We start from the raw sequence: 20183 nt of genomic DNA on the forward strand, positions 1-20183 counted from the left end.
AGGCCATGGAGGGGCCCTGGGGGAGGGAGAGGTGCCAAAGCCCTCCATCCTCCTCATGGGGACCTTCTTCAAGGTGGAGGTTGCCTGTTGCATGTTGCACAGCCCAGGAACACCATGCACCTGGGGACTGTGGGCTTGGTGAGAGTTCCCTGATCCCCGTTCCTCTGGTGTCTCTGCAGCTTCCAGTCCCACCAGCAGCCGACCAGCCACTGATTATTCCAGCTACATCCTGGCTATCTACAGCTCCCGCCTGGTGATGGTGGAGCAGGTGGACGCACAGCCCACCACGCTGGCAGATGCCATCATCCTGCTGACCGAGAACAAGGGCGAGCGCCACGAGGTGAGTGGGGGGCACGGGGGCTGCAGTGGGGAGGGGGTGATGCTGTCAGAGGGAGCCTGGACCTGTGCAGGGGCTGGGCAGGGCTGAGCCAGCTCTGGCTGCCACCCCTGGATGCCCACCCCCTTTGCTCCCTGGGGCAGCGTGGGGCACCCCAGCAGATGGGCTGCCTTTGGCTAGAGTGGAGGATGCCAGTGCAGGGGTTTTGATGTTGGGATGGGGGTGCCCAGAGGCTTCATCCCCTTCTCTGCTGTGTGCCCCAGGGCCGTGAGGGGATGACCTGCTACTACCTGACCCACGGCTGGGCAGGGCTCATCGTGGTGGTGGAGAACCGACACCCCAAGTCCTACCTGCACGTGCAGTGCGACTGCACCGACAGCTTCAACGTGGTGTCCACGCGCGGCAGCCTCAAGACACAGGACAGCGTCCCCCCCCTGCACAGGTCTGGGGTAGGCAGGGGTGGGTCACAGGGGCTGCCAGGAGCCTGGAGAAAGGCAGAGCCAGGGCTGGCAGGGAGGCATGGACAGGGTGGGATTGCCAGGACAGAGTGGGATTGGCAGGACAAGGTGGGATTGGCAGGAGAGGACGGGATTGCCAGGACAGAGGTGGGATTGGCAGGAAAGAGGTGGGATTGGCAGGAAAGAGGGTAGGATTGCCACGAAAGAGGTGGGATTGTCAGGACAGAGGTGGGATTGCCAGGACAGAGGTGGGATTGGCAGGAAAGAGGGTAGGATTGCCACGAAAGAGGTGGGATTGTCAGGACAGAGGTGGGATTGTCAGGACAGAGGTGGGATTGTCAGGACAGAGGTGGGATTGCCAGGACAGGGTGGAGTTGGCAAGAAAGAGGTGGGATTGCCGGGAGAGGATGGGATTGCCAGGAGAGGATGGAATTGCCGGGATAGAGGTGGGATTGCCAGGACAGAGTGGGATTGCCAGGACAGAGTGGGATTGCCAGGACAGGGTGGGATTGCCAGGACAGGGTGGCATTGCCGGGACAGAGGTGGGATTGCAGGAGTGGAGGCTGCTGCCCTGAGCCCCCCTGGCTCTCTCCACAGGCAGGTGTTGGTGATCCTGTCCCAGCTGGAGGGTAACGCTGGTTTCTCCATCACGCACCGCCTGGCGCACCGCAAGGCCACCCAGGCCTTCCTCAATGACTGGATGCTGACGAAGGGCACCCACAACCCGCTGCTCACGCCCGAGGTCGCTGGGCTGCACGGGCCCCGGCCCCTATGACGAAGAGCCTCCCCCTCCCCTCCCCACCACCCTGTTCCTGTCACCGAGCCGCTGGCCCGGGGTGCCCCCTGAGCCACCAGTGCTGAGCTGTGGGGCACAGCTGGCGTGGCACCCCCAGCGCTTTGCCCCACGCCAGGGGGCCGGGGTGAGTGCTCAGGGCCAGCACCAGCCCTGGCACGGCTGCCCTGGCACAGCCGCCCTGGCACCACCGCCCTGGCACCGCTGCCCCCAGGCACTTTAGGAGGAGCAGCTGGGGGCACGGGGCCATCTCAGGATCCCACCTGCCCCGTTCCTGCGCTGTGCCCGGTGCCCTCTGCCCGCCCTGGGGACTGTGGGACAGGGAGGGGCTGGAGGTTGCTGTCAAGACCCTTCCCAGGCACCACGCTCAGGACTCTGCCCCTTCCCGTGGCACCAGGGCACTGGCGCTGCAAAAAGAAGAATATACCTCTGATGTCTGTCCGTCTGTGTGACCCTCCGTCTGTCCCTGGGCCCTTCCCTCTGTCTTGTTGCCCCCTTTGTCTGCTGTCGGGACCAGCGTGGTGCTGAGGCTGGGCTGGGGGGTGCCAGGGTCACGCTGCCATGGTGCCACCCCTGCCAGGGACCCCCACCCATCCTGGGTGCTGGGGCTGGTGGGGAGAGGGCACAGAAAGCTGCTGCTGAGGGGGCTGTGCTGTAACTGGGGTGAAACTCAGAGGTTTCACCACCTCCTGCTCGGCTCCGGGTGGGGAGCAGGGCCCCGGGGTGCTGCAGGCGGGGGCTGTGGCCCGGGGCCCTGTCCCTGTCACACAAGTGTTACTATGCAAAGGCAGCCGTGGGAGCAGTGCCTGGAGAGAAGCCATGGCCCGAGCTGGGCTCAGCCCCTGGCACTGCCCCCTGTGCCCCCTCCGTGCCCCATGGAGGGAGGCTGGGCAGCAGGTACCGACCCAGAGTTACCACGAGCCCATGTGCTGGGGAGGGGGTGGCTTTGGGGGGGAACAGAGAGCCCCCTCCTCCAGAGCCCGAGTGCTGTGGGAGGCAGTGAGCACAAGGCAAAGGCTGCACCTTGGGGTGCTGCTGGCCCTGTGGGTGCTCTGAGGTGGGGGCTGATCCTGAGGGGATCCCAGGTTTTCAGGGCTTCGTGGCTCTCTGACTTGACATGTGTGTGTGTTTATCTCTGTGTGTGTGTGTGTGTGTGTGGTTTGGGGGTTCCCCTCTGTCTCCTCCCTGAGCTGTGTGGATTTACAGCTGAGGGGGGCTGATGGGCAATGCTGGACCCTGTTCTGGCAGGGGCCATGCTGGGGGATCTGCACCCCAAACCCTGCACCCCAAACCCTGCACCAGCAGCTGGGCTGGGCGGGGGGTGCAGGGTGTGCCCCTCTGTGTCCCCTGGGGATTGGGGGTGGCAGGGGGGTGGGCTGCCCTGGCACCTCCCAGCCCCCCCAGCTGGGGCTGCTGAGCCAAGCTCTGTCTGTATTTCTGTTTGTTGATCTGTTTTCTCTCTCTCCAGCTCCTTCCTCCTTGGGATGATTTGTCCTTCACTTTTTTTTCTCCTCTCTCTTTATGTCTTTCTGAGCTGTGAATATTTTTAACCCTGTAAATACTGTCCAGCTCTTCAAAATCATAGGATATTTTATCAATTGTAAATCAGATCAGTAATCCCTGTATGATATGAATTATCCATGGGTGGTTTTCAAACTCAGGTTCTGATGGACCAAATAAAGTTTTGTTTTTTACTGAAGCTGCCTGGTTTTTCTGTGGAAGAGACAAAAGGGATGAGTGGGCTGGTTTTGGGGTCACACCAATAGGTCTTGAAGGCATTTCCGTGGAGCAGTGACAGTCGGTGCTGGAGGGAGAGCTGAGCACCCATAAAAGGGGAATTGGAAATTTTCCTGCACTTGGGGGTGCAAGAGCACAGAGAGGGGCGGAAATAAAGCAAAACAAAAGCAAAATCCGGAAATTCCCATAAAATGAGCGGTGTTCTCTCGCAGGGCCGTGCCGCGGCCGGGAGAGGGCACCCACCATCCGCATGGATGCTCTCCCGCTCGTGCCTCAGTTTCCCCAGCCGTTCCGTGCCGGGCGGCTCCAGGGCCGTGCCCGCTGCATGCCCAGCTCCGTGCCCGGGCTGGGGATGCCGGAGCCGCTCCCTCCTCGCTGCTCCCCCGCTCCTGCTCCTGCTCGGGCCGTGCCTGTGTCCGGCGGCGGGGCCGCCTGGCGCGGGGGGAACGTTCCGGCTGAGCGCAGGCGGCCCCGGCTGCTCTCGCCCGGGGTGGGCACCCTGCGACCAGTAGGGAGAGACAGAAGGAGAGGATTTCGCTCTTTCTTACAGCAACTTGTAATAGATTTTTCCGGGCGAAACATCTTTGCATTCAGGAGGCCCTGTCACAAGCCATCAGCCTCAGCCAGGGAGAAACAGATGGAGAGTTAATTTTGGCGGGGAGGGCACGGCCACGCTCCCTCCTCTCCCTCAGTCTGTTCAGGAGCAGGAGCCGGGTTGAGGCCTCGCGGCCGCGCCGCCCTCGCTGCCGCCTCCCGGGGGTGCTCCCGCCCTGGCCGGTGCTGCTCAGCGCCGGGGACACGCCGGGACATTGCGCGGTGACACGGCGGTGGCTCTGGTCGTGGTGACCAGCGCAGGTGGGTGATGGTGTCCTGCCTTCCCACGGCCGCGGCTCCCGGTGAGCCCCGCGGTGCCCTGGGAGCAAACCCGGCCATGGCAGGAGGACACCAGAGCAAATCCGGAGTGCCCGGTGCAGCCGGGGACACCTGGGCGGACTGGGGGTGCAGGGGACACCATCCCCCAGGAAAACACACGTGCGTGACACATTGTCCTAATGATTCTGCCTGGACACTTTGGGAGCCCCAAAGTGTCCCAAAAACACCCCCAACATCACAGACCGGGCTGAGAGCTGCGGTGTAGCCGTGGAAGGGCTGGAGGTGAAATCAAACCCTAATTGTGCCCAATTCCCAGGGGCTGAGGCAGCATTAACTGCTTTATAATTACAAATAATTGTGTGGCAAAAGATAAAATTGTGTTTGACACATCAGCTGTGGAGGAGGGTGTTGCTTCATCAGGAAATTTGTCATCCCTTGGCTCTGTCAGTCTTGAGCCTGAGGTGTGAAGGGGAAGATGGGGATGGGCAGAGGGAGCAGCGGGTCAAGAGAAGGAGGGATGGAAGAGAAGGATGGACAGCAGGACACTGTGGAGGGGAGATGGAGGAGGAGTGCTGTGGTACCGAGCCATGTGAAGAGCAGAGGCTCAGGTGTGACAGGTGAGGCAGGGAGCAGGCAGGGCTGTCCCACTGCCCTGGCACGGCTGTGGCTCCTCACCCAAGGGGCTGCGGCTGCAAAAATGGCAGCACAAGGCACCCCAGGAGTGTCCCTGCACCTGCTCATCTGGTGGGACAGCGTGAGCAGGGCAGGGCAGAGGCCATGTGAGCCCACCCAGGGCAGGGGCCATGTGAGCCCACCCAGGGCAGGGCTGGGGCCATGTGTGCCCACCCCACTGCAGCTGCCGTCCCGCGGGTCCCCTCCACCCACAGCCCTGGTGCTGCTCCTCCCAGGGCACACACAAGGATGCTCGTGTGAAGGTGATGAATTGAAGGGTGGGCAGGCCCTGGCACAGAGTGCCTAAAGAAGCTGTGGCTGCCCCTGGATCCCTGGCAGTGCCCAAGGCCAGGCTGGGCAGGGCTGGGAGCAGCCTGGAGGTGTCCCTGCCATGGCAGGGGTGGGATGGGATGGGCTTTAAGGTCCCTTGCATGCCAAACCAGTCTGGGATTCTTTGAGGCAGTTGCCATCTCATCAGCACGGTCAGCACCCCTTGACCTGCTGGGCCCGGGGAACATCCGCGGAGGCAGAGCCGGGATCGGGTCCTCGCTTGGGGCCGGCCCGGGCTCCGGCCCCGCCAGGCCCTGCTCGGGAGGGGGCCCGTCAGGGAGCGAGGGCTCCAGCGCTCTCTGTGATTCACTCTGACTATAATGGGAGCTGCTGGTGAATATTTTATGGCTCCCACAGGGCAGATAGAACATATTGTGCATTTTACGCCACAAATCTCCGCCTGGAGACAGAGGGAAGCTTAAAAAAGAGCAGCACCAGCCCTGCGCTGGGGTGAGGGGGGCAGAGCTGCAGCGCCGGCGCCAGCGTGAGCATGGCAAGGGTGCTGTCGCCCACCTCCATCACCCTCCCGGGGGTGCCCATGGGTGCCCTGCGCCCATCACCGGCCGGGGCTCGGGGCTCGGAGCGCTCTCGGCCGCAGCACCGGGCTGTGGGGAGCGGCTGCGGCGGCTGCGGCCGCTGCCCCGGGCCAGGCCCGGCAGCTCTGCGGCTCTGCGGCGCAGGCGAAGTGCTTTGCCCGGGGCTGAGCCCTGCAGGAGGGTCCCTGCCTGCGCCCCGGCCTGCCTTCCCCTTCGTCAATAATGCAGCCGCTGCCCCGGGCGCCCGCCGGCGCTGCCCGCAATAATGGATCGGGATGCGAGCGGCCCCTCCTCATCCTCCGCCGCTTCCCGGGCTCTGCCAGGAGCTGCCGAGGCACGGAGGAGCGCTCACCTGCACCGGCACCAGGCAGGCAGGCAGCCCCATCCCCATCCCGGCACCCCCGGCAGGACCGGGCACCTCCCTTCAGCAGGGACACAGGGCACGGGCACCCCCGGCACCGAGCGCCAGCAGGGAGCTCGGGTGGGCCCCCAGCCTTGCAGAAGGGCCGTGCGTGCATGGGTGAGCTCCGGGTGCCACGGTGCTCATCCTGCCTCCCTCGGGCACGCTCCATGCCAGGCAGGGAACATCACGGATCCTGCAGCTGCCTGCACACACCTGCGCTGGGCTGGAGCGGGGGAGGTACCTCGGGCCACGGCAGCAGCGACAAAAAGGAGGAGGAGGAGGAGGATACAGGCACCAGTGGGTCAGGGCCAGCCCACCTGTGCCGCTGTAGGTGGTGAGCGAGCGGCCCTTTGTCCTCCCACACCGAAGACCCCCAGCCAACAGCCGGTGGGATGAGGACCTGATGCTTGGGGTCAGCTTCTTCCCCCTTCAGATGAGGGAGAAACCCCCGAGATCTGGGTCAGGCCCAGGCTAACTAGAGAGCTGCCCCCAGTCCCCCGACACGGCCGGGCAGGCTGGAAGGGCACAGGCAGAGGGGACCAGCCTGAGCCTCAGTGGTGGCATCGCGAACCCGCCACCTGCCCCGTCCCCAGCTCCGATGGGTGGGCAGAGACCTCCAGCGTCCCCCCAGATCCGAACGGGGGAACTCCAGAGCTGCAGAGGGAGGGGTGGCGCCGCTCTGGGGGCTCACCTGGGGACACGGTGACACACGGCTGGGTGGCTCCACAGCAGGGCTGCCGTGGCATCCCTGGGTGCGACGCTGTCCCTCCCGGCTTCCCCAGGGATGACACTCAGGGGGTCACCCAGACAGAGAGGAAGGAGAAGACTTTGCCGGGATGAAGAGGAAGAGGAAGATCCCACCCGAGGACGGCTCCTCTCCTCCTCCTCCTCCTCCTGGCGGGCTCCATGCGAGGGCAGCGGGCGCGGGGTCCGGGCCGGCACAGCTGGGGCCGGGCTGTCACGGGCTGGGCTATCGAATCTGAAAGCAATTAAAGCCATCACCAGCGCTCGCTCGGGGCTGGCTCCAGGCTGCAGGGAACCTGCCACAACAGATCATGCGCTCGCTGCTGCTGGCCCGAGGACCTGCTCCCACCCGCGCTCCGGTGCCAGCCCCGCGCGGGGCCCGGGCACGGCGTGAGGGCACCGGGAGGGGACACGGGGGAGCCCCGGCAGCCGCGGAGCTCCTGCTCCCGCTCCTCGGGGCTCTGCTGCCCGGGGGTCTGCTGCCCGGGGCTCGGCACTGGCTCCGGCCGCGGCCGCTCAGGGTGGCGAGAGCTGCCGGTGCTCGGGGGTCCCGTGGGTCCCGGGCAGGGTTCGCCCCCCGCCGCTCCCCCGTGGGCACCGGGCGGGGTGGGCACGGCTGGCAGCTGCCTGTGCCCGTGGGTGTTCCCGGCAGAGCGGCCGTAGCTGGTGACCCGCGGCTGGTCCCACACGGTGACAATGGGCACAGCCCCAGCAGGTCCTGTACGGGGATGGGGGCAAAAAGCAGCAGACCCTGATCTGGGCAGCTGCGGGAAGCAGGGTGGGTGCCAGAGGGGCAGCACCCCTCTATCGTGGGTGAGGAGGGGGCTCTCACCAAGCCCCTTCCACCCTGTCACTCCCTTTTCCCAATGGATAACGGTGCCAGGATCCCCTGTCCTCCCCTCCCTCTCCCCATTTTGGGGAATCTGCGGCCGCCCGCCCCCTCCCACGGCCCAGGGCCTGCTCCAGCCTTCCAGAAGCATCTCCCGGGGCTAAACCCAGCGCGGGGCTCCCGGCGGGGCGGGGGTGGCCCCTCCTCGGGCACCGCACAGTTAAGCAGAAGTTTGCTGGTACGGAAGTTGCACATTGTCTTGAGGCACATTTTCTGTTTTTTCACTTGTGAAATATTTCTGTCAGAACCAGTTAATGTACAAATTAGCAGCGGTGGTCTCTCTTACGTCTTCTGACTCACTAATTTGACAGGGGGTGTTTCGGTGGCGGAGCTCGCTCTTGACAGGCAAACGGGAGGTCAGGGACCCGCAGGGGGAGGAGGCACCGAGCCGCAGCTTCCCGGGGGTCCTCTCCTTCCCAGCCCACCCCACCGCTCCCTTCCCTCTGCCCTGGCTGCAGCAGTTCAGCTCGGGTTTGGTGGTTTTTCCCTCAAATAAAATTTTCCCCAAAAAAGGGCCCCTGGGGTCGGTGGGGAGCCCCGGGGTGGGGGTTTTGCTTTTGGTGTCCTACAGGCAAACCCAAGGGATCCAGCATGAGGAGGGAAAATAAGAAAGGGTTCCCTGCACCTCGGCTGCATCCTTCACCTCCTCCAGCCTGGGAATTCAGCTCTGCCTTCCAGACACCCCCACAACCTCAAGGGCCAGGGCCTTTGTGGGTGCAGCCCTCTTCTCCCCATGTCCCCTCTCCCTGCTGGTGTTTGCTGAGGGCTTTGTGGGGTCTCCTGCTCATGGAGTTTACTCCCAAGGCAATAACCACCCCTGGCTGCTGCTGCTGCATCCTGTGACCTGCAGGCCCCTGTGCCAAGCGGATCCCTGCAAATCCTCCCTCATCGGGTCAAGCAGGGTGCCTGGTGACCAGATTTGGTATTTTATCCTGCAGAGTTTTGAGCTGAGGTCTCAAACCAGCCTGAGCACGATCCCCACCTCCCACACAAGGCTCAGTTCTGTTCTCAGAGATTCTGTACCCACACCAGACCCCCAGACACTGCCCTGTACCCGTGAGGCACCAGCAATAGTGAGAAAACTGGTTTTATATCCCACTGCATGGAAACAGTGTCTCTGTCCAGCCCTTCCAGGAGCCCCTAGGCAGCAGCAGCAGATCTGGAAAGGAGCTGGAATCTCCCACTTCCCCTTTCTCAGTGAAAAATGAAAGTTTGCTTTCCAGGGGTGAATCCTTGCCCAGCTGGCAGGTGAACCAGTCTGTGGTAATGCTGCCAAGGATGCCCAGGTGGTTCCTACACATCCCTGCACCACAACACGGAGGGGATTGTGACCCTTGAAGGAGCTCAGCTCCAGCATTGGACCCTCCTTTCACAGCAAGGCCACCATCAGCAGCATTCACCACCCCAGGGCCTGTTGGCAGCACCATGGAGACATCCCACTCCTTCCCATACCCGAGAAATCCCCATTGGCCGTGAGCTGGCATGAAAACCACAGTGCTTCCAGCAGGGACAGCAGCCTGCTGCCTCCACGGCTTCCTGGGTCACTTCTGGCACGAGGATTTGGACAGAGGATGGGCTGGGAGAGAGCTTTGGAGTGAGGCAGCAGCTCTCCCTCTCAGCCAGGTCCTTGGGGCCACCTGAGAGCCACAGCATGCCAGGGTGTCAGTGCAATGGAGACCCTCTGAGAGCAGGGTTAGATTGCATAGTAGAGGGAAAATTCATCCCTGTGAGGGTGGGCAGGCCCTGGCACAGGATGCCCAGAGCAGCTGGGGCTGCCCCTGGATCCCTGGCAGTGCCCAAGGCCAGGCTGGGCAGGGCTGGGAGCAGCCTGGGACAGTGGGAGGTGTCCCTGCCCATGGCAGGGGTGGCACTGGATGGGCTTTGAGGTCCTTTCCAACCCAAACCATTCCAGGACCCTACAGATGGGTGCCCACAGCACACACAGTGTGTGTGGCTCAGGGAGGGCTCTGTGCAGGACTGTGGTGGCTTTTAGGGCTGCCTGGGAGCTCCAGTGGGGAATGACCCACCTTCAGGAAAGCCTGGTGAGGCTGGGGAGCAGAGACAGCTCAGAGCTGCTGGGTACCCCAGGGCTGCTGCCGAGACCTCCCCAAACCCAGCCCTGCCAGGGTGGGTGTCCTGCTCTGCCCAGGGCTCCTCAGGGCTTCTGCATCCCCAGGGGCTCCAAGGGCATCCACGGCAGCACCCCTGGCACACCCAGCTCCCAGTGCCACCCTGTGCCTGCTGGCCTGGCCCAGTAGGGATGGGAGCAGGGACAGGGATGGGGACGGGGACAGGGACGGGGACGGGGACAGAGACAGGGATGGGGACAGGGAAAGAGATGATGACAGGGACAGGGAGCAGCACCGTGGCTGTCACTGGGCTGTCCCAGCAGGGACAGAGACAGAAACAGGGACAGGGACAAGGACAGGGAGTGGGACTGTGACCGTCCTGGCCGTGTTCAGCAGGGACAGGGACAGGGAGCAGGACCATGGCTGTCACTGCCTGTGTCCCAGCCGGGACAGGGATCAGGACTGTGACTGTCCTGGCTGTGTCCCAGCAGGGACAGACACAGGGGCATTGACAGGGACAGGGAACGGGACCGTGGCTGTCACCGGGCTGTCCCAGCAGGGACAGGGAGCGGCCTGTGGTTGTCACTGCCGTGTCCCAGCAGGGACAGGGACAGGGACAGGGAGCAGCACCGTGGCTGTCACAGCAGGGATAGGGAGAGGCACCGTGGCCGTCGCAGCCCCCGGAGCGCCGTTCCCGGCTCGGGGGGCTCCGCGAGCAGCGGGCACCGAGCCCCAGCCCCGGCACTGCCTGCCAGGAGCCGCCGGATCAGCGGCGGCCGGGGCGAAACAGCTCAGGCAGCACAAATCGACTGTGACAGCCCCAGAAAGGCTGAGCCCGGGGGTGCGGAAAAATACAAGTTAGTTTCCTTTTCCTTACCATATGCTCCCCTTCAGCTGTGGGCGGCAGGATAATTACTGCCATCCACCATGCTGCTCTGGCTTGTCACACACGCTGCCGCCTGCTCCCGCCGAGGGCTCAGCCCGGCCCGCAGGTTTGGTTCCCCCGGCCGCAGGTTTGGTTCCCCGGCACCGGGGACATCAGCTGGGAAGCGGCAGAGGTGGGGAGAGAGAGGCAGCCCCCCCTCCTCTCAGCTGTGTCACCTTGTGTTGGCTTTGGCGTGAGCTCCTCTTCTCCACCCGTGAGCCCCGGCTGTGCTGTGGCCAGGTGAGGACACCTCTGTCCCTCCCCACAGGTCACTGCTGGGGCTGTCCCCTGCTAGATCCCATGCCTGGTGCCAGGAGAGCTCTGGGGACAGCCCCTGCTTGGGCAGATTGGAAGATGAGCTCTGCAGGGCACCCCAAAGGGCAGGGAGGGGTGGGCTGTGAGCAGGACCAGAACATCTCCGGAGGCCCCTCCAAGTCCCAGGAATGCTCTGTGGGGATGAGCTGGTGCCGTGCAGGAGCCCCAGGGCCCGAGGGATGTGCTGGCACCCTGGCAGCTGCAGGGCACCCTCCTCCAGGGCACCCTTTGGGCCTGCAGGAGCAGGCTGGGGGCTGGCAGGGGCAGCTCTGTGCCTGGACAGCCCCAAACTGAGGTCCATACAATGGGGATGGAGGTCTGTCACAGACGTGTTTTCTGAAAAATCCTTTCCTTGGGATTTTTTCTCCTGAGAAGCTGAAAGGCCTCAGGAACAAAATGTAAACAATGATTATCTGCTGCTGTGGAATGCAACAGGTGCATCTGTGATTGGTCTCATGTGGTTGTTTCTAATTAATGGCCAATCGCAGAGAGTCTGAGCCACAAACCTTTGTTATCATTCTTTCTTTTGCTATTCTTAGCCAGCCTTCTGATGAAACTATTTCTTCTATTCTTTTAGTATAGTTTTAATGTAATATATATCATAAAATAATAAATCAGCCTTCTGAAACATGGAGTCAGATCCTCGTCTCTTCCCCAATCCAAGAACCCCTGTGAACACGGTCACAGAGGTCCATAAAAATGGGATGGAGCTCTGCTACATCCCTTGGACAAGCAGCCGTGGCTGTGTCCTCCAGGACCGTGCAGACTGCAGGACTCCAATCCTGGCTGGTTCCTGGCACCCTCGGAGATGTCTCTCCGGGTCAGGACAGGTTTGTCATGCTCATCACCCTCCCTGGGCATGGGTCAGAGTGGATCTTCGTTCCCCAGTTAATGCCGGCTTAAACATAAACTGCTTCATTGTCTTCCTTCAGGAAGAGAAGGACGAAGCTGTGGCTGCCCCTGGATCCCTGTGACTGTTCAGGGTCAGCTTGGACAAGGCCTGGAGTGTCCAAACTGACACTTTTTCCACACCTGATCCAGTGGGAAGTGTCCCTGCCCTGTCCCTGTCCAAGGCAGGGGTGGAATGAGATGAGCTTTGAGATCCCTTCCAACCTGTTCCACGATTCCTTGAGGGGCCTTGGCACACACTCAGCATCTTGCAGGATTTGTTTCTCACAATGACAATGAGACCTGGATGGGGACATGGTGTCACAAATCATTGTGGTCCTGCCAGAGTGCCACAGCAGCCACAGGCTGTGCTTCCACCCCTGTAGCTGCTCCTTCTGGGGCTCCTCTGGTGCATCACAGAACAGCATCACAGCCCCAGCCCTGAGCCCCGTCCATTACATCTTTGTACAGCACCTGTACCCAAGCAGCTGGCTCCTGCCTCAGTTTCCCCATCTCCTCAGATCCCCCCTCCCTGGCCACAGCAGCATCCCAAAGAAGCTGAACAGCTGAAACACTGGGAGATGCAGCAGCTGTAAAGAACAATCCAACTGGCAACTTCCTTGGGATTCTCTGTGAGGCTGTGCTGGAGACCAGGATGGATCCGGCCCCTGGCTGAACCCTCCCGTCCCAGTGCCCCCGGGGCTCAGATTACACTCGGTAAAGCAAAATTTAGGAGGTCTGTGGTGCCACGGGCTCTGCACCTCCTGGACAGGTTACATGGAAGACTGTAGGAGTGTTGGGGGGTAGGATGGGGATGGATGGAGACAGAGATCTCTGCAGCCAGGTCAGGAACTTGGGGTTCATTGCAAAGGGCCTGGGGCAGGGCCCTGCTGGGAGCTGCAGCCACAGCTCAGAGCAGGCTGAGAGAGGAGAGGGGGAGAGAGGGTTGAGAGGGTGAGAGGCAAGAGGTAAGAAGCAAGGTTCCCATTACAATACAATAAATCTTCTCTGTTGAATATTCTAATTCTCACTAACCAATCTAGTACAAGATACAAATCCTACAGCATTTCCATACAGCCTGTAAGAATCATTACATCACCATACTGTGTTACATTTTAAACCCTAAAAACTCCTCTTTTGGCCCCTTCTGCCAAGCTGTAGGGTCTGCTCTGACCCTTGGGCCTGTCTGCAAGCAGAGGGTGTTGTTCCATCAAAAGGGGATCACCTTCAGCTGGCCACACCATTGTTTTCCAGTTGTTCAGTAACTGAGGGATCTCAAACCTTGCTTTCATTTCAATCTCGCTTATAGTTTCTATATTCTCAAAATCTTATGCCAGGCAATCATATTTATAAGGCTTTCCTGTTTCATCTTCCCCAACAGAAGACAAACTTTCCCACACACCGAGCAGGGCTCTCGCTTCCCTTCCACATCTGAAAAGGAAAACCCCCAAACCCCATCTGCCCGCTCTGCCCATCCCTGGGCGGTGCCCGTGCCCGGCTGTGCCCGGCCCCCCTGGCAGTGCCCGTGCCCGGCTCCCCTGGCAGTGCCAGCCGCTCCAGTGCCTCTGTGTCTCCTCACCCGGCTCTGCGGCCAAGGCAGGACCTGATCGGAGCGGCGGCCGCGGCTGATGCGATGTGACAGCCCCCGCACACCTCCCGCTGCCGGCTCGGGGCGCCCACCCGGGCACGGCCGGGGGGCTCGGGGCCGAGGGGGGCTGGGGAATCCTCCGCCACGGCCCCACGGCCCCTGACGTCAGGGGAGGGCGGTTTAATTTCCGTCAATCGCACGGAAAATCGCATGTTTGGCCCCAGAGCCCTCCTCCCCACGCCCCCCCAGCCGCCTGTCCTATTTTGAAGGGCTCATTTTCCCGGCGCTAATGAAAGCGACAGCCGTGCAGGGCTGGTATTTGGGGTTATCAGTGAGAATATTAATGGTGCTGCTCGGCGTTAACTCTTTGGGAGCCAGAGCCGGGCTGCCACTGACGCTGAGCGGCCCCTCAGCACCACATCTGGGACTGGGGGTGGATGGGAACCCCACTCCCACCAGGATTTAATTGATTTAATCATTTCTGAACCCCGGGGAAGGGATTGACCAGGCTGCTCCTGCTGAGGGAGCCGAGGTGGAGGTGAGGGGATGCTGTGGGTGCTGTCACCTGGAGGGGAGGATGGGGACACCAAGGGACCTCCCGGGGGAAAGGCAGGAGCCAGAGGTGACCTGTCAGAGCCAGGATGTGGGCAGGGAGAAGGGATGAGCTCACCTTGCACAGGAAGGCTCCGGCAGCCTGAGCGTGTTCGTGTTTGGCTGGAGATGTTCATGGTTGACTGGAATGCAGAGCTCCCCACCAGGGCTTTGCAAACAGCTGTGCGCAGATGTTAGAGAACAAACACATCCCAGAAAACATCCTCTAACACTCATGGCACAGAGATGAGCCTTTCAGCAGGGCCTGTTGTCGTAGGATGAAGGGTGGTGGTTTTAAACTGAAAGAGGGGAGATTTAGGTAGGATATAAATGAGGTTTTTACAGTGAGGGTGGTGAGGGCCTGGCACAGGGTGCCCACAGGAGCTGTGGTTGCCCCTTCCTGGAAGTGTCCAAGGCCAGGTTGGAGGGGGCTGGAAGGAGCCAAGTCTAGTAGAAATTGTCCCTGCCCATTGCAGGGAGAGGTGGAACTGGATGGGCATTTAAGATCTTTCCAACCCAAACCTTTGTGTGGTTCTGTGATTCACATCCTCACTCCATTGGCCTCTCATTTGGTTTCAGGGTACCTCAGGTCACTGCCGTGCCAGTGGAGGTTCTGTGTGAGGTCCCCAAGCCACTGCCCCTCGGTGGCACCTCAGGGTGGCTTCTCCTTGTGGATCCCACGGGCAGGAGCTCATTGCAGTGGGGAGGGGGTGCCTGTGCTGGCAGCCCTCAGTCCCAGCCTGCAGAGGAGTTCATGTGCCCATGAAAGGCATGGACATGAATGTGCCTCCTTGGACTCCTAGGAAACCATCCTAAGGGAAAAGGATCTCCTTGGGCTGGACCTCAGAAAGAGACTATCAAAGAACCGCAGAATATCCTGAGCTGGGAGGGACCAGCTCAGCACAAGGATCACCAAGTCCAACTCCTCGATTGTGGTCACGGTGAGAATTGGCACATCAGCCTGTCACACACAGCAGAACCTGGCAGTGGGGAAGGGACAGGGGAATTGTGCTGTGCCCAAAGACTCCAGGCAGCAGCTCCTTGGAGATCCAGGGCTGCTGAAAACTGCAGCAAACACTCACAGATTTTATCCCAGCATCTACCCAAGCTTTGAGTGCGACAGGATTCACTGGCAGCTTTCTTGGAGAAAAACCAGGCAGGATGCTGTGAGTGCCACCAGGGCCAGAGCAGGGACAGGTCCCACCTGAGGAGAGCCTGGTGTTTGCCAGGGGGAGAGCAGCTCAGCCCCAGCCTCAGTGAGGCCACAGTGAGGTCTCAGAGCAGCCCCTGCACTCCGGAGCTGTCCCTGTGGCCTCTCTAATTGGATGCATTTAAAGATGCTCCTGAGCTGTCTGTGTCTCCAGCAGGACACACATCCCCAAAATGACACCAGCTAATTAAGTCCGTGGAAGCCCAAGGACTCTTGTGTGCCTTGTTTGTTATCCAGGAGCCTGAGGCAAGGCTGAGGCCAGTAGGACCCTGACAGGCAGCTGGAGAAAGCTGGTAATGACAGGGCCACCACACCAGCCAGGGAGGAAGGGGCAGGAGAGTACAGAAATCAGCAATGACAACAACAACCGGCCATGCTGACGGTGCTGAGACACCTCCTGTGCCTTGCAGAGCCGGGATCCATGAACCACAGAGCTCCTCAGCCTCTTCCAGGCACCTCCAGGCCAAATGGGATGCAGGGTGGCAGCAGTGGTGGGGCACTGGGGATGGAGTTTGCTGCTTGAAGGTCAAGAGACAAATCTCTTATCAGAGTGTTCTCGTGATTCCCGGCAAAGCACAGCAGCACAGCACCCCTCTGGTTTGGCTGGAGAGCTCTCTGTGCCCAGGACAATAACCTGGAACCCCTTCCTGCTGGCCCTCAGGGGTCAGAAACCAGGGCAGAAGGTTTAACATGCACAAGGGCAAGGCTGGACCTGGGAGAGCAGTTATGAGAGGACATCACCTCCCTCCCCTGCTTTCATATCCCCTCCTGCTGTCCTCCACTCTCTGCCTGTGCATTCTGGACAAAGCCTCTCCTGCAGCATCCTGGAGCCCATTCCCACCTCCCTCACCCTGCTCTGCTCACAAAACACTGGACCAGCATTCCAGGACATCCTGGAATGGGGTTAAAAAGCCACCCAGGGGTGGCACTTGGGGACAGTGCTGAGTTAGTGATGGTGCTCAATGACCTCAGAGGGCTTCACCAGCCTGAGTGATTCTGTGATTCTGAGATCTCCTTTACAGGGTGTGTGTCCACTCCACTGCTCCCTTTTCTCTGACACCACCCATGGGAGAGAAAAGGAGATGATTCACGTGGCTGCAGCAGCTGAGCAGACACCAGGAGGGCAGCACCACACCATGGCTAATTGTTCATGGCTAATTAATGGTTAATCACTCATGGCTAAGGGTCAGCTCGTCCCTCTGGCCCTGTTCTGGTGCCACAGAAGCTGCTGAGGGAATTCCAGATTTTGTTTTGAATTATTCTGAAACCAAACCAGAGAGAGGTATCTGCAGAGGGCTTTCAGCCTTTCAAACAAGGTTTCCCCAGCAGCATCTCATGGTCAAGAGAAGCTCATACAATTCCATGATTTTTATGTTCATCCTCCATCTTTTCATCTTCTCCTTTATACAGGTGATGGATGCAGTGGTGGGTGAGACATGACCCACCTGGAACAAAGGTTCCTGGTGAGCACTTGGGGGGACAGGAAAGCTTCAGAGCCAGAGCTAAATTCATTTTACCCAATTTCAGACACCTGGATGATGCTCACAGTGCCGTGGTTTAGCTCCAGGTGGTCCTGCAGGGAGCAGGGAGCTGCACTGGGTGATCTTTGTGGGTCCCTCTCCAGGTGGAGATGCTGGAGATGCTGGAGATGCTGGAGATGCTGGAGATGCTCTGCAGTTCTGTGTGTGGAGGTGGGAGGAGGTGCAGAGTTCTGGGGGTACCCAGCATTTCCCCTGTCTGTGGGCAGGGCAAGGAGCAGCCCCAAGCCTGGTATTGCTGTCAGGAAGAGTTTCCAGTGAGGGCTGGGAATGTCTGTCCCAGTTCCTCTGCTCTGAATGATTATTTGTGTCCAAGGATGGAGTTTCAAATTCAGCACTGACCAGTAACAGAAATACCCAGATTGCACCTGAGTGACCTTGAAATAAAGGAGACAAACAAGGAGCAAAAACCACCAAGGATCAGAAGCAGCAGAGAAATCTTTTGCCATTAAATTAATCCATTCATTATAATATTTTTAATTTTGGCTGTAATGGTGACTTTTTTCCCCAGCAATGAGCACATGGGAGGAATGGATGTGCTCAGCTGAGGAGGGGTCAGTGCTTCTCTCAGCTCTGCGTGTGATGCTGCATTCCCAGGGAGGCTCTGGGGAGCCTGCAGCTCTCCAAGGAACCTCGTCACATTTCCTTCTTCCAGTTACTTCTGATTCCCTGAACATCCAAAGCCTGCAGTTTACATTATATGACAGAGCAAAAATGTCCTATGGGCAAGGGTCTAGGGAATCACACAAATAGCAATTTACTAATTTCATGCTGCCTGTAGAAATCCTAAAGGCCTGGGGGCCTGGGGATGGGATGTGAAGCTTTTCTCTTTTGGGGCAATTGGTTTCAGTGCAGCCTTTCTAATGACTGAGGGTTCTTGCTCGCCTGAAGGGACTTCAGAGGCCTGAGGGAAAAGGGTCAGGGTCTCTGTGCAGCTCAGGTCTCCAGAGCATCAAATCCACCTCTACACATTGGGCTGTCATGGGCCAAGTCAATGAGGTTCCACCCTTTAGGATGGTGAAAATATTCCTGATAAAGGTGGAGCAGGTAGACAAAGGTGTGGAGAAGCCTCAGCTTTCCCCATTTCCATGGAAATTGTGCTCCTGAGTGAGATTGCACAGAAAGCTCCTGCCTTGGCTGCAGGGTCCCTACAAATGGTTTTTGTCTGGTCGTGGCCAGGCACAGCCAGACTCCAGGCCCCACTCCACAGCCACAGCAGCAGTGATTCACCAGGTAATCACTGGGGGCAGGTTTCTGCTCTCAGCTGGAGCCCCAGGGTGCTGAGCTCCCCTGCCCTGCTCATGGAGCAGGACCTTGCTGCTCCCCTGGATTTTGCTGAGGAAGGTGAGCAGCAGCCCCAGCCTGCTGTTGGTTTTGTTCTTATGGAGGTGCCATCCATCACAGGATGTTGTTTGGAGTCTGTATTTTATCCTGTGCCAGTGATGGACGAATGTTTGCCTGAGTAAAGGCATGGTGAGGACTCCAGGATCCTCAGAGAAGATTTGGAGTGTTGTGGGGGGGTGTCTGACATGGGTGTGACCTGGGGATTTTGGCCAGGGAACCATTCCCATGTGAAGCTGAGAGAAGACCCTCGGGAAAGCTGAAACCAGCAGACCCTTAAGGTCCCTTCCAACCCAAACTATTCCATAATTTTGTAAATCTTTTACAGACAATATCTGATATGGGACAGAAGGACCTTCTTCCCCCTGTCTCAGCATCTCCCAGAGCAGCATCTCTCTCTCCTCAGCATCAGTTCCATTGTCTGGGAATCATTTCAGCTGGCAGTGCCCCAGCACAGAGGAGGAGCAGGGAGCAGGAGTGGCCACGTTCCTGTGGCAGTCACAGGGCAGCCCCACAGCCCCTCACTGACACAGACATCTTTTATGGAAAATCCTTTCCTTAGGATTTTTCCTCCCAAGAAGCTGAAAGCCTCAGGAACAAAATGTAAACATTGATTATCTGCTGCTGTGGAATGCAACAGGTGCATCTGTGATTGGTCCATGTTGGATGTTTCTAATTAATGGCCAATCACAGCCCAGCTGGCTAGGACAGAGAGCCAAGCCATAAATGTTTATCATTCTTTGCTATTCTATTCTTAGCCAGCCTTCTGATGAAACCTTTTCTTCTATTCTTTTAGTATAGTTTTAATGAAAAAAATATATAATAAAATAATAAATCAAGCCTTCTGAAACATGGAGTCAGATCCTCGTCTCTTCCCTCATCCGAAAACCCCTGTGAACACGGTCACATCTCACCCCAGCTCCATGGCTGCCCTTCCCCGTGCTGCCTCCTGCAGGTATTTCCCTGTGGCCTTTCCAGGGGATGGGGGTGCTGCAGGGGGGCTCTGGGCAGCCCAGCCCAGCCCAGCCCAGCCCAGTCCAGCTCCATTTCCAGCCCAGCCCAGCCCAGCCCAGCTCCATTTCCAGCCCAGCAGCCCCAGCCCTGGCTCGCAGCTGCACAGAGCCGTTCCCATCTGTTGCTGTCCCCAGCGCTGCCTGCCCTCCCCCGCGCTGCCACAGCACTGACACCGAGCTGAGGGCAGCAGGGAGGCCCCTCTCCCCCACCCAGACGGGATTTGAGCTTTTTTCCCGGCTGGGGTTGCAGGGAGGCTGAGCCGTGCCTTTAGCGGATGCACGTTTGGCTCCTCACAGCTGGAAACATCTGGAGCCCGGGCCCGTACAGAGCAGGGGGCTTGAATGGGAAAAGCAGAGAGGGATGGTCTGAGTGTGGGACACCGGGAGAGCCCAGCTGTGCACAGCAGACACAGAGGTGTGTGGTTTGCACCAGCTAAGAAGCTTGTGATAACTTTGAGGTGCTGTGGTTGGCACCAGGAGAGAAGCATTCACCCAGGCCAGGCTGCTGCCCAAGCACCCTCCCAGGGACACAGACCCTGCTGGCTTTGCCTCACCACCACCTCCTCCTCCTCCTCCTCAAAGCCTCTCCTGTTTTACCTCTTCTCCAACCACCGCTGCGGGAAGCACCGACCCGGGGCACATCCCCTGCCCCAGGGACCCTGTCCCAGCACCACGCGTGCCGAGGATCCCGGAGCCCCGCTCCATCCCCGCTCCATCTCCGCTCCGCCGCCGCTCCCCCCGTGCCCGTCAGCGCTGATGGGCCCTGACAGCGCTGCTCTTTTTCTCACGCCCCGCCGGGTGCTGCGAGCGGGGGGACCCGGCCCGGGGGAGGTCGCGTTGCACCGAGCAGCTGTTCCCCATCACATCGCGGAGCGCTGCCCGCAACGATGGCAGCGGCTGCCGCGGCGCCCACGGCTCCCGGAGCGGGGACAG

General features: G+C 59.9%; 1 protein-coding gene across 6 annotated transcripts in view; it reads left to right on the plus strand.

Annotated features, from left to right (window-relative positions):
- The window catches only part of CAPN15 (calpain 15), a 58407-nt gene extending 55120 nt beyond the window's left edge, over window positions 1-3287 (plus strand). For 5 of the 6 annotated variants that reach the window (XM_074553241.1, XM_074553239.1, XM_074553240.1 and 2 more), the window contains 3 exons: window positions 180-340; window positions 601-779; window positions 1393-3287. In XM_074553241.1, the coding sequence (XP_074409342.1) occupies window positions 180-340; window positions 601-779; window positions 1393-1570 (518 nt within the window). In that variant the 3' untranslated portion in view covers window positions 1571-3287. Of the gene's footprint in view, window positions 1-179; window positions 341-600; window positions 787-1392 lie in introns of all 6 variants that reach the window. The other variant, XM_074553242.1, reaches the window with a different exon arrangement.
- The last annotated feature ends 16896 nt before the right edge of the window (window positions 3288-20183 follow it).

This window comes from Zonotrichia albicollis, chromosome 16 (genome assembly GCF_047830755.1).
Source record: "Zonotrichia albicollis isolate bZonAlb1 chromosome 16, bZonAlb1.hap1, whole genome shotgun sequence".
NCBI lineage: Eukaryota > Metazoa > Chordata > Aves > Passeriformes > Passerellidae > Zonotrichia > Zonotrichia albicollis.